Source organism: Ailuropoda melanoleuca, chromosome 5 (assembly GCF_002007445.2).
Source record: "Ailuropoda melanoleuca isolate Jingjing chromosome 5, ASM200744v2, whole genome shotgun sequence".
In the NCBI taxonomy this organism is placed as follows: domain Eukaryota; kingdom Metazoa; phylum Chordata; class Mammalia; order Carnivora; family Ursidae; genus Ailuropoda; species Ailuropoda melanoleuca.
Genome location: NC_048222.1, coordinates 97,883,312 through 97,896,809, shown reverse-complemented (window position 1 = coordinate 97,896,809; position 13,498 = coordinate 97,883,312). Strand labels below are relative to the sequence as shown.

The 13,498-nt window shown below is 40.1% G+C and overlaps 1 protein-coding gene and 1 long non-coding RNA gene across 3 annotated transcripts in view; one reads left to right on the top strand and one right to left on the bottom strand.

The window, feature by feature from the left end:
- Positions 1-948: 948 nt before the first annotated feature.
- On the bottom strand, positions 949-4,566 carry LOC117802410. The gene is made up of 4 exons (XR_004625794.1): positions 4,249-4,566; positions 3,293-3,437; positions 2,213-2,264; positions 949-1,160 (listed from the first exon to the last, which is right to left on the bottom strand). It is a non-coding gene; the product is annotated as an uncharacterized LOC117802410 (long non-coding RNA).
- Positions 4,567-4,587: 21 nt separating this feature from the next.
- Positions 4,588-13,498, top strand: part of FNIP2 (folliculin interacting protein 2) — a 129,987-nt gene continuing 121,076 nt past the window's right edge. For both annotated transcript variants that reach the window (XM_034661440.1, XM_011228029.3), the window contains exon 1: positions 4,588-4,789. In XM_034661440.1, the coding sequence (XP_034517331.1) occupies positions 4,677-4,789 (113 nt within the window). In that variant the 5' untranslated portion in view covers positions 4,588-4,676. The remainder of the gene's footprint in view (positions 4,790-13,498) is intronic.

The following is a 13,498-nucleotide window of genomic DNA, read 5'->3' as shown; positions in this document are numbered from 1 at the left end:
AAATCAGAAAATAAATGCAAAAAGACACTAGACTTTAATGATGATGGTGAAGTTTATCACACAAGTGGAATACCAGATGATGAGTCTTTATTTATTTTTAAAAGATTTTATGTGTGTGTGTGTGTGTGTGTGTGTGTGTGTGTGTTTAAGTAATCTCTACACCCAATGTGGGGCTTGAACTCAAAACCCTGAGATCAAGAGTTGCATGCTGTACCAACTGGGCCAGGCAGCCCCAGATAATGAGTCTTTAGATGATGATATCCTAAATTTTCTCAAACTCAAGAATTGATAATTCAATAATATATATTTAAAGATAAAAAGGAAATATGGTATTCTTATCCATTCAACAGGAATGACTTCATTATTCAATATTTTGCAACAAGAACCTGAGCCATCCAAAAAAGATGTATTTTGTCATCTTTTTTGATGTTTTGCATCATACATAGTTGATACAGTTTGCAAGTCAACAAATGCTAAAGGCAATGTATACGCAAAGGTGAATGGAAGGAAATCATGATGTAGAGAGGAAAAATTAACTGAATTGCTAATTCTTTTTTCCTCCAGTTTTACTAAGATATAATTGACATACCTTGTATAATTTTAAGAAGTCCAATGTGTTTAAATTGCTAGTTCTAATCGTTGTTTATAAATCTAAATATGGAAATGTTTTAAACTGAGGGCTTCAGAGGGAAGGAGGGTGGGGAATGGGATAGGCTGGTGATGGGTAGTAAGGAGGGCACATATTGCATGGTGCACTGGGTGTTATACGCAACTAATGAATCATTGAACTTTACATCAAAAACCAGGGGTGTACTGTATGGTGACTAACATAATGTAATAAAAAATATTATAATAAAAAATATGAAAATATTTATAGTAAAGAAGATAGCTATCTTCTTTTCAACAAGATTTCAAGCCACCATTTTCAAAAGTATTTTTGTTGATCCAAGTGCAAGAAGCAGCAAAAGTAAGAATAAACTAGCACATTAGAGATGTATTTTTAATTTGGAGTCAATATTTATGAGATGATTTTGTTCCTGGTTCATATATACTGACTGATCAATAGTTGTAAAGGATATGGCTTGGGGTACCTGGCCTCCGTCGGTAGAGCATGTAACTCTTGATCTCAGCATTGAGCCCCAAAATGGGCATGGGATTACCTTAAAAAAAAAAAAAAACAAAGACATGGCCCATTTAGGGTAATATTTCTTTAATTGCAGGAAAATATAGGATAAAAATTTGAATTTGCTATGTTTAAATTCTTTTTTTTTTAAAGATTTTATTTATTTATTTATTTGATAGACAGCACAAGCAGGGGGAGTGGCAGGCAGAGGAGAGGGAGAAGCAGGCTCCCGGCTGAGCAAGGAGCCAGATGTGGGGCTTGATCCCAGGACCCCGGAATCATGACCTGAGCTGAAGGTAGACGCTTAACTGACTGAGCCACCCAGGTGCCCCACTATGTTTAAATTCTTATTAAAATTTATTTTAAAATTGTTTCACTACTATCTTTTATTCTTGCTTCTTATAAATGATTTGCAAATGACTTAAAAATATGAAAAAACTAGGGACCTGGGATTGAGTCCCATGTCAGGCTCCCTGATCCACAAGGAGTCTGCTTCTCCCTCTGCCCCTTCCCCAATCGTTCTCTCTCTCTCTCTCTCTCTCAAATAAAATTCAAAAAAAATTTTTAAAAAATATGAAAAAATAAAGTAGTTCCTTTGGTGATGATTGGTGTCCTGAGGGTTAAACAAGCAGGGGTTTATTTGTTTCACATAACAAGCAATAGAGAACACAAAACAGGACCCTCTTACAGACTGCTTTTGGCCTCAGATAATACAAATATCATCTCATCAAATGGGGAAGGTTAGCTTAGGGTAGACGTATTGTGGCTCCACAATCTTATCAAGACACAGCTTGCTTCCACCTCTCTGCTCTGCCATCTCTCGAACTAACTGGTTTTATGCCCAGGCTGCTAGTAACACAGCTGTAGAATTACATGGACACAAACAACATCCAAAAGAAGAAAAAACAACCACCCCCATCTCTCCTTAGAATTCTCTTAAGAGTGAGAAATCACTCCTTCTCTGGCTCCTTTCCTTCTTTCCTCCTTGGCTAGAATTGCCTCACGGGCTCATTCCTGAACCAATACCTTGCACAAGCAATGGCATGACCCTCAGATCATTCAGCTAGTTTGGGGATAATGTCAGTTTACCTGAGGCACGCTGGCCTAGGGGAGCGATGGACACCTGAACAAAACTGGAGTTCTGTTAGGAAGAAGGGGTAATAAATATTAGGTAGGCTATGGAGTACAGGGCAATCTAATCGTACAAGTGAAACTCCTAAAGCAACTTCCAGAACATACATTCATTCACTGAGAGAACCGTCAGCAGGACTCAGAACAGAACAGGATAAGTAAGTTAGCCCTCTTACAATTCCTCCTTTCCCATCTTAAGTGTTATTCTGTCATCTCCCAAGAATTCTGGATATTGTTTTATTCCTTTCTCTTCTTGACAGCTTGCATACAGGAGAAGCCAGCCAGTAGATTTTCTAAGATGGAGTGAGTGGGATGAGGTGAATGAGATGTATGGAATTGGGACAAGCCACACGACCGTGCTGGAGACTGGGAGTATGACAAACTTCAGGGAGTAAGGCAGTGACCAATGCACGACAGGCAAAAGATGGGGTTTTTGAAGAGGCCCTGAACAGACAAGAAGAAAAATAATGAAACTGGGATAGGAGAGCTGCCTACAGCTATCTCCCCACATTTTGCTGGTCAGAATTTTTGTATGCTTTTAAAATTAAGAGTGAGATGTGTGGCCAGAACCAGCATGAGGAAGAATGTGGTGTTGAGAGGAAGCAAAGGGACAAAAGGGAGAGAGGGGAACCATCTCAGTTCCTTTCTTTCTCGCCTAACTGAAGTCTGTCCTTAATAGTTTGAAATGCACACACCCCCTTTATAGTTGCCCAGTGAAGATCAAAACTGAGGGTGATGTTTGGGGCAGGCTGATTTTTGAATTGCCTCTTTTGGGTGATTCTGCACACTTGGACTGGGGCTGGAATTGAAATAGTCCTTGGAGGTGGGGGGACACAAGGGACACCATGCCGAACTCCTCTTCAGTGTGCAGTTACAAAAGTTGTAGGCGTGAGAATGCACTTGAGTTTGGAGAATAAAGGACATTTTCTGAGCAAGGATGGGGAAAGGGAGAGTGGTCAAGTGCCAGCCATAACATGACCTGGGACCATGTCTTAATAAAGTCAGACGAAGCCAATACCTGTTACATAGGATACTGACCAATACTGGCAGTTCCATGACGTAGATGCTCCCAGTAAACAGAGATACCAACGTTGCAAATCAGGGTTCTGTGTACACTCCATTGTGCAAAACAAGGACTGCTTACTGGCATGAACACTTAATCCACTATTTTAATAGTAGAAATCTGAACGGGAAAAAAATGACTGAATTTCAATTTCTACCACTTTTCCCTTACTTTTGTGAAATTTCAGCACATCATCATTCACAGCTAGTTTCCTACCAAAGCCAGAAAGAAGTATTTTTGATTATTTATGTTCTTGGAAATACATTTTCCTTTTTGAGTTTCCAAGAGATCTCCTTTGAACTTTTTGAGTTTCCAAGAGATCTCCTTTTTGATTATTTATGTTCTTGGAAATACATTTTCCTTTTTGAGTTTCCAAGAGATCTCCTTTGTTTCTAAGAGAATCCAGGTGAGTCACTGTTCATTGCCCATGAAGGAGAAGCTACGAGAGGCAGGGTTGGAATTTTACTTTTATCTCGATTACTTCTCATCAGAAAAACTGAAGAGCTAACGCTATAAGGCAGATTAAGAAGCTGCTTTGAGTCTGGCACGTTCCTACACCACAGGCTGTTGGGAGAGTTCCACACCAAAGGCTAAAGTTCTCACAGAGGCTGGGTGGGACTGGGTAGGAAACTCAAAGGAAAACTCCTCCCTTCCCCAAATCAAATAATAGCTATCTGCTGTTGATATCAGGTTATTATATGCCTTGATTGTTAAATATGTATTAGGAAAGCATTCTCTCCTTACGAAATAGCTTCTCTTAATTTTATAAATCTATGTAGTGAATTCCATGTGTTTTTTAATTTCACAAGCAACTTTATATAACTAGTGACCCAAGATGCTAAAGAGCAAATAATTCGACTAAACAGTTTAAATTAAAAAACAAAAAAACCCGGAGAGATCTAATCTGGATATGGTAGAAACATGCCAATACCTTGGGTGTCGTGAGATTCCAATCAGTCCTGTGAAACGGCAACCTCATGTATTAAATAAACCCTTTCCCCCACCACGGGCTTTCTATACACGAGCACTTGCACCTGCACAAAGCGAGGACCCAAGTTCAGGGGCTTTGTCTCAAAAGAACAAAGATCGGCCCAGCTGCTCCCTCGCTTTCGAAAGAATGCAGCCACCTCCGGCACCCCTCGCCGCTCGCGGAGCTGCGCCCCACCGGCAGCCTACCCCTCCGCGCGGCGGCCGCCCCCGCCTCCCGGGCCCCTTTAAGTGTCGTGCCCGCGCCGCCTCTGCTCCCCGAGTGCCGGGAGCACAGGGCCGCCCGANGCCGCGGCCGCCGCCCCCGGCTGCGCGCTGAGCTGCCGGCCCCCCGAGCGCCACGGCCGGAGCTGCAGCGGCGGCGGCAGCATCATGGCCCCGACCCTGCTCCAGAAGCTCTTTAACAAAAAGGGCAGCGGCAGCGGCGGCAGCTCCGCGTCGGCGTCTGCCCAGGGCAGGGCTTCCAAGGAAGGACCCGCGTTTAGGTGAGGAGGCGCCGAGAGGCGAGACGGGAGCAGGACCGGAGTTGGCTTCGGTGCCCGCCGGGGGAGGGAAGGAGAAGGGAGTGGGCCGCTTGGGACATCGCAGCCCGTCGCCGGCACCGGGTCCCGGGCTTGTCATCGTGGAAGCGCCTGATCCGAGTGGGGCTCCGAAACCTCTTTGACCGGGAGGGTCCTTTCCTCCCTTCCGCCCCTTCCTCCCTCCCTCTCTTTCCCCACTACTCAGGGTCCCTTCCTCCTTGCAGAGAGTTCTGTTGTGTTCTTTGGCATTCCCAGGCGTGCGCTTGCTTGGCTGTGGAGATGGGAGATTCGCCGTGAATTGGGGTGAACCCCTTCCCGGCAGAGCCGCCTGGGCGCCTCTGCGGGCGCTGCAAAGCTGTGAGCTGTCATTTTGAGGGCAGCTCCAACCTATTGTGTACGTGACAGTATTTTGAAGTTAGGAAGGAGCAACAGTCACGAAAAAGGCATCTTCCTTCTCTCTTGCTTATGTGACAGGCTCTTAGACGGATGAATGAAAGTATGTAATTTCCACATCATTTTGAAGGTTGATGCCGCCTGATGTATGGAAAAGGGGAGTAAGATGCTTTTATGAAATGGTTGAGTTTTTAATTTAACAACGCTGATGCATATATCTAATAGATCTGACCTTGTGAGCACACAACTTTGAATAATAATTGCTAGTATTTATTGAGCGTTTACCAACTTAAATGGTTTATGTTGATTTCTTTCATTTCTCTCTTTAACAACCCTGTGAGGTAGGTGCTATTACAACTCCCATTTTACAGATGAGGAAACTTAAAGTCACAGAGAACTTAAACAGCATGCCCAAGATCCACTGGCGTAAGTGGCTGAGCCTGTGTTTTGACCCAAGCAGTTTGACCTCGGAATCCAGTCTTTAAAATCTCAATGTTATTCTGCTTTCAAGACCTAACTTTTAGCAGGTGACTTAAAATGTCCTGTGTTGCCTTTCAGCACACGTATGTTGAGAAGTTTAATGCATGTACTTTTAACAAGTTTTATTCAGCAAAGTTTCAAACTGAGTATCTACTTCAACTGTGACAGAGTGCTACCCGTTTCTTTGACCAAAATGTCTTGCAAAAATAGTTTATTGAACAAGTCCAGAACCAATATAATAAACCTTTTAAAAGTTTGAAGTGAAACTTTGAATAAATTTTGGGTTAAGTTTTGTATTCTAGATTTTGCTTTTCTTGAATTCCATTCATTGAAAACAGCTCCTCACTGTAGTTATGTGAATATTAAATATCAGTATTTTGTGTTTGTGAGGTGTGTGTGGGTGTGATGTTGTTTGGAAGGTAAATTGTGAGGACTCTAAACTACCCTATTTAAATTCTCATGTTTCCTTTAGACTAACTGGATCCTTATAATTTGAGTAGGGAATCCTATTCCTTTCACTGCTTTGAGTACTAGTGATGTGTCCCTTCTCAGAATGGTAGAATTACTTCAGACCCAGGGTATGGAATTTCTTTTCTTCCTTCCCAGTAACCCAGACTCGATCAAGGGAGCAAAGCCTGGAGAAAAAAGGGCATGTGTGTTACTGGTGTCTTTACTTTGGCAGCCCTTGTCAAGGACATTTAAAGCCGTTTTCATGCTGGTGGAGATAGTGGAGTTACACTGTCATTGTTTCCTGTGCTCGCTGCCCAGTTGCCCACCACCATTTCCTCCATCCACAAGTTTAATTGAGTGTATTTTGAACAAAAAAATTGTGGCTATATTTAGGGCTTGGCCATATTAGGGCAATTGATTCCCACTTTGTGGGAACATTTTCAGTATAATGTTCTGACGTCCCATTGGTGTATAATGAAGAACGCAAAAGTATGCCAAGGACTTTTTTTTTTTTTTTCTTGACCTCGTTAGGATTTTCTACAAGTTTTTGAGTTAGATTTTTGAGGTAGATTAGGAGAATTGGAGCTGTCAGTTGAACATTTCACTCCTGTGGCCCTTCAGCAGTGTCCCTGCTAGGGGTCATCATGGACAAAGAAGTGAACAAGCACATGTCTGTGAAGATGCAGGAAGGTGGGGGACAAATCAACCAGTGCACACCAGATCAACAAAGGACACCCAAGCAAGTCTTTGCTCCTGTCTCTCCACCTAGTCTAACTCTCGGATGCAGTGTAGCCCTCCTGGGAAAAGTCCCCTAGAAAATTTCCTTTTCTTGCCCTTGTGCTTCACTTTATCCAGGTTTTACTAGATAGAAGCTGGCATGTGCTTTTTGGGGAAGAGGGTGCCTTATACAGGGATTAGCTGCAGGAACCCACTTCATAGTTGAATAGATTTTGAGAAGTTAAAGTTAAAAATCTAGTTAAAATTAGGTTAAAAATCTAGTATTCCTAACGTGAATTTATATTTTTCAGTGCATTTAAATACAGTATGTAACTTGTGAATCTTGGGAATGAAAGTCTCCTGAGAAATCAGATAGACTTTTTGGGCAGTTTTGTAGCATATATTAACATATATTTTGGAGAAAAGCCTAAGTAAAAATAAGATCCAACTTTATATATATTTTATAAATATATATATATAATATATATATGGGCTTACATATATACACACACACATATATATTTTAGAGTTTGTGAAAGCCTTTTTATATCTCTTCTCTTTCTGTGATGGACTTCACTAGTTATTTTAAACTTTTGTCCAGTTCTCTGAAGTTTAGCCTTTCGTCAAGTTTTGCCCTATGTGTTACTCTGTTTACTCTTGTGCACTTCCTGGGCACTTCCCTCCGTTTCTTACTGTTCCCTCTCAGTCTGACGGTTTTCACGTACTGTATAGTTGGTTAGAGAGGACAATTTTTGTCCAATATAAGTAGCTTATCTCTCAGGTCATTTTCAGATCTTCATGCTCTCTGGTGTTCCATTTAAAAAGAGGAACATCACAGTCAAGATTCCTTCTTAAGTGTATTTTGTTTGGGATCTCAACAAAAGCCCTTTCATAGCTTTGAGGAAAGAGACTTCTAGGAAAACAAAAGGAATCAAAAGAGATTCATTTTACATGTTTGGGAGAAGTAGTTAGGAACAATATATGATTATGGTATTTGTGAAGTGTAAGCTCTATTTAAAGTTATAAAATTCCATCATGGTCTTGAACTTTGAGATTATTCTCTATTTGCTGGTCTTCAGAATACTTTCACTTTTAATTAGTTGATACATAAATATATATTTGAACAACCGTTTGTTCTAGAAGGATAAAGTAGCACAAAAAGAGGTGATTTGTCTAGTGGCTCAAGTCAGAAGTAAAATTGGGTTCCTGGTTACCTTGGATTTGAGGTCAGCATGTTCACATAGGAATGTAGAAAATTTTAAAAGCCAAGGTATGCCCATTGACTCACCTGGTTCAAGTTTGAGGTTTTATCTTATGGTGTTTTTTTTTCAACATGTTTTGTTTTTTAATGTTTCTGTTAAATTAGTAGACCAGTCTTCATCTAAAATGGATATGCAACAGGGAGGTAAAAGGATCTTAGGTAATCGAGTATTTTATTTTGGACCAGTTAGATGAAGTGAGTAAGCTTATATATCACCTGGGACATGAGAAGTAAGTGGAAGCATTTCAGCTGCTTGGTAGCTAGCTCTGTAAAGGCTAGAAGTAGATTCCATTCCTTCTCCCCTCCAGTCCCGAATATCTAAGGCCAAATGGCCTAGTTACTACTAATCCACGTTGTTCTGTTAGAAAAAATTTAAGTACCCTGTTACAGGGTTAGTATAAGTATAATTTAATCTACTTACCATCATTATCAAGTAGCATCTGATGCTCACGTGCTTGTGGCTTTGTTCTCCACCTGGACACATCAAGGTAGGATACTCATGGTCCTGCCTACCGGAGTTTGCAATCTAAAGGATAACAGATTATTTACCGAGATGAATAAACAGCAAAGTACGCATTGGAAACTATAACGAGAAGGTAATTCAATGATAAAGAGTAAAACTTTAAGTATAGGATTAAGAACTCACTGTTCTTATGCTTAGTGTGACTGAGGGTAGGAGTGGAAATTGGTCTCTTGGACAGAAGGAAATTACACAGAAGTGCTTCCTCCCCTCCCACTGTCAGCTCCCAGGACATACGCATTGTTAATGAGATTTTTCTGAAGTAGGGAGAATATTCTGGAGAAGATACAGTGTAGTTTCACTACACTAATTTTTAATGCTTATGACATCAGACATGTGACACACGTGGCATAAATAGCAGTTTTGATTTCTTTTTTTCTTCTTTCTGAAAGCCTTCCTGGAGGTTTCCTTGCCTGTGGTTTTGGATTTATTGGCATACTCATTACATCATACCTTCTTCTCTTGAAACATGCCATACACCGTGGGGGGTTATTAGAGATTTTTGGCAGAGGTAAAGAAGGGACTGTTCCAGCTAATGCAATGGGTTCTGTTAAAAGCACTTGGAAGACAAATTGAGGAGACCATTGATTTAGTCCTGCCTCAGTCACCATGTTGACATGGGCCTGGACAAGTCTCTTTACATCTCTGGTTCTCGGTTTTGTCATTTGTAGAGTTATAGCACCGTCCTATGTCATAGGGTTACATAGGTGGTAAGGAGGTAATACACTGAGTTTGAAAATCTTTTCAAAAGAATCTAATGCAGTGCAAAATGATCTTTTAAGTGTAACCAAGAGACTTTTAAGTCATGGAGTTTGGTATTATTCCCATTGAGGCTTTATTAAAATTGAACCATTTTTCAGAGGCTTGAGACAGAACTCAAGTGACATGTTTTTATTTACTTTTTTTTTTTCTAACTTTGATGTTATCAGTGGTGAAATAGGAACCTGAAGATTTTAGAGGACTGTTACGACACCCAGCAGGCTGTAACTCAGACCTGGTTAGAGGTGACTGGGGGTTCAGGAGGATTTTTAGGAGTGTGGTTTGTTTGTTTTTCAGAATTATATGCTTTTTTTCTTATCAAGAAAAAAATCTTATTTAGCTGAAGGGGGAAATACTGTTAAGCAAAATGATGCCCATTGCACCATGGATGATACTCTGCAGCAGCCAAATCATCATTTTATGTGTGCGTGTGCACGCGTGGATGTGCGTATTCATACATCCATGCACACACGCACATATACATACATATGGGTATATGTATACACACACAGAAAGGAGTTCTGGATAGAAAAAGTTAAAACAAGGGGCGCCTGGGTGGCTCAGTCGGTTAAGCATCTGCCTTTGGCTGGGTCATGGAGCCCTGTATCTCCCTTTCCCTGCCATTCCACCTGCTTGTGCACGTGCACTGTCTCTCTCTCTCACTCTCTCTGTCAAATAAGTAAAATCTTAAAAAAAAAAAAGTAAAAACAAGATACAAACTTACATGATTAGTTTTTAAAAATAGGAGTGTGTGACCGATTATGCATATATGGAAGAGAGCCGCACTGTCCAGCAGCCAGTGGCTGCCAAGGGGTGGCTGAAAATTTAATTTTACTCTTTTGTGTGTTATTTTTTGTGGGTATTTTGGATTTTGTTCTAATGAATTTATGTGGCTTTTGTGGTTTAAATTATTTTAAATGTTAAATAGTCTTTGGAATACTCTATGCTGTGAGGGGGAGGTGGACCGGGTAAGGATAATATTGGGGGAGAAACCTGATTTGAATAAAAGCTCTTCGTAGAAATTGTCCTCTTCATTAAAATAACTGATAGTTCCTGTTATTAAAAGTAATATGCTGTGAATTTTAATGTGTTTAACAATCTAAGTTCCTTATGAGCCTTAGGAGGCCAATTTAATTGGTGATATTGGTAATTGTCAGCAATGTACATATGCACAATTTTTCCTAGTTGGGTGGGGTCACTGCTTCCCCCATGCTTCAGAGCCCCCTGTAATCTTTATCATGGCTCAGAACACAGGTTAGGAGCTGCGTGCGGGTCTTCAGTTGGTGACCAAGAGAGAGATCTAATTAAGATTTATTTGAAGTAACATTTAGAAAAAGTGACACAACGTTTTAGATTTTGGGAGAACTTGGAAAAATTAAGGGGCTTGGAATAGATATTTTTAAAGCTAAGATATGTATTATAATTTTGAGTTCTGAGATGTGAATTGGTCACATTACGCATTGTCATTTGGCTTAGTAGGTGGTATCGAGAGATGGGCCAGGCATGTGGCATTTTAATGCACAGAGTATAGATCTAAAGAGAGCATTGATTTTTGTCATTGTGGCTTTACGTTGTGTTTCTCATGGTTTACTTGTGAGGTCAGCTTAAGGAAGCCACTTTGCTGTTTTGTTTCCTAGGCAAAGGAAGTTGTAAAAGATTGTCTTTGCACTCATGAAATGCTTTGGCTGTCTGTGTGAACTCCTGGTGGGTGAATCTGATTTGGGAACTGGCACTGTGCTTATTTCTCCAGCCACTGTTTTTCTTGGTGTGGGCGAAAAGGAACAAATGTTTTATCCTGATTGTACAAGTCCCTTGCCTAGTGTGAATTGTTAGGCCTGCGCTATGAGGTCATGTCCTTGGCTGTAAAAGTAAGTCTTTCCCTTTTGCGTACCAGTGCTGAAATATTTGGTGAGTTCCTACTTACCGAGTATTCTTTATCTCAGGTTTGTGAAACATGATTGTTATGTAAAAGAGGAAAAACAGGATGGACTTTTCCAGCTAACTGGGCATGTAATAGTGATTTCCCTCAACTCCACCCCATCTGTAAATGGAACATCCATGACTCACTTCTCAGGGCCACACAGGCACTTTTGTAACCAGTGCTTGAATGGGAGGGTGGGATGGGGATGGAAGGAGATGGGCTGGCATCCCACTTGTGTTTAGCCAGAATCTGTCCAGCTGCCTTTATAATGGACTTCTGAAAAGGACAATGTGCCTTCTCACACACCATGCTACATATTTTTTTTCTTATTGTGCTGTTTGTGCCAAAATAATGCAATATATGAAATGCAATAAATGCCGTCATTAATACTATAACATTGTGGGTAAGTGTTGTATGGCAGAGAGCACCTTCTATTACATAAGATTTTAGTATCAGCATGGATAATCTGGATCCCTGATTATCATATTCCTCTCTCTTTAACTGTATGACTTTCATTTATATATATTTGGAATATTTTTCCAGTTATTTGTCCCTGTACTCTTGCTTAATTTATAGATTATACTTTAGAATTTGCACCCAGCATAGTGTTAAAAAGAGATATGTATACTGCTTTATGAAGATGATTTTATCACTACACCTGACTTTTTTTTTTGTCATAAATAAGAGCACTTCTGTATTTGTTATAATACATCTGTAAATGAGTGATCACTGGTGTTTGATTATCCACTGTTGTCTAATTGAAAATGACAACCAGTTCATGGAAGGTTCCAATGTGAGAGTAGGCACAGGTGCAGTAGAAATTTATCCCCTCCAAATTGAGGGGGACAGATTGAGAACTCACATGTCTGGTGGGGACTTTAGTCTAGTTCCCAGTAAGGTTAGTTGCATGTTGGAAGTTAATGATTATGCAGCATATGTAAACAGACTAAACTCTCTGTTTATGATGGAAATATTTTCTCTAAAAAATTGATAGTTCATGTATTTGAATATACCCTAGGTTGCATTGGGTAATAGCCATAAGTAAAATTAAACATGTACATGAATTTACTTGACAGTTTAACATAATAAGAAATAAACTTACAAGTGTCTGCTTTTCCTTAATTTAGGTCTACTTGAGACCCTGTAATACTAAATGCAGCACTGCCAAGATTTAATGGTCAAACGGTTATTGTTCAATTTTATTTATTTGTGGCCCACTCTAACAAAAAGTTGTGTGCGTGTGTGTGTTTAATATTTTATCCATGAAACTTTCCAGAGAATAGGTTGACATTTGCTTTGATAGTTTGACAAACAGAAAAATAGAATTTGCTTACAAGTACGCATGGATGTAAATGGCAAGTAAATGGCATCGAGCAGATTTTTGCATTTCATTGGATAAATTCTGCTAACTAAACTTTTCATTCAGTTGTCATGGCAACTCTATTTCTTCACAAGTTGAAGACAAGTTAGATGTTAACCTGCATGTTCCTCGAGAGATGAAACAGGTGTTGATTTAAGATGTGTTAGGAAGAAGCAACAAAATCACCAGTCTAATCTGTTCTGCCTTTAACACCTTATAAATACTTCATACTGCCAACTCTCTCTCCCTGGTGTATCCAGAAGATTGGACTTTTTTTTTTTCCTTACATTTGAAACTGTTAGGGTTATAGAAAAAAAAAATGTGTGTTGGGGCGCCTGGGTGGCACAGCAGTTAAGCGGCTGCCTTCAGCTCAAGGTGTGATCCCGGCGTTCTGGGATCGAGCCCCACATCAGGCTCCTCCGTTATGAACCTGCTTCTTCCTCTCCCACTCCCCCTGCTTGTGTTCCCTCTCTCGTTGGCTATCTCTATCTCTGCCGAATAAATAAATAAAATCTTAAAAAAAAAAAAAAAGAAAAAAAATGTGTGTTACCAGTTAGTTCTTAATTAATTATCCTCATTTCTTCAAGGTCTTTTATAAAATATGATTGAGAAATAGTCTTAAGAATATCTTAAATTTCCCACTTTAAAGCATATATTATTTGAAAATGATTGAATGAAACAAGGAAATGTATGTGTTATGGTTAGAGCACTGATATGGGAGTTCTTCTAAATCCTAGCCCTGTCATTGTGTCTGTAGTGCTTATTGCAGTGCTTGGCAGGAAGTTGCATTTAATAAATACCTGCTGAATGAA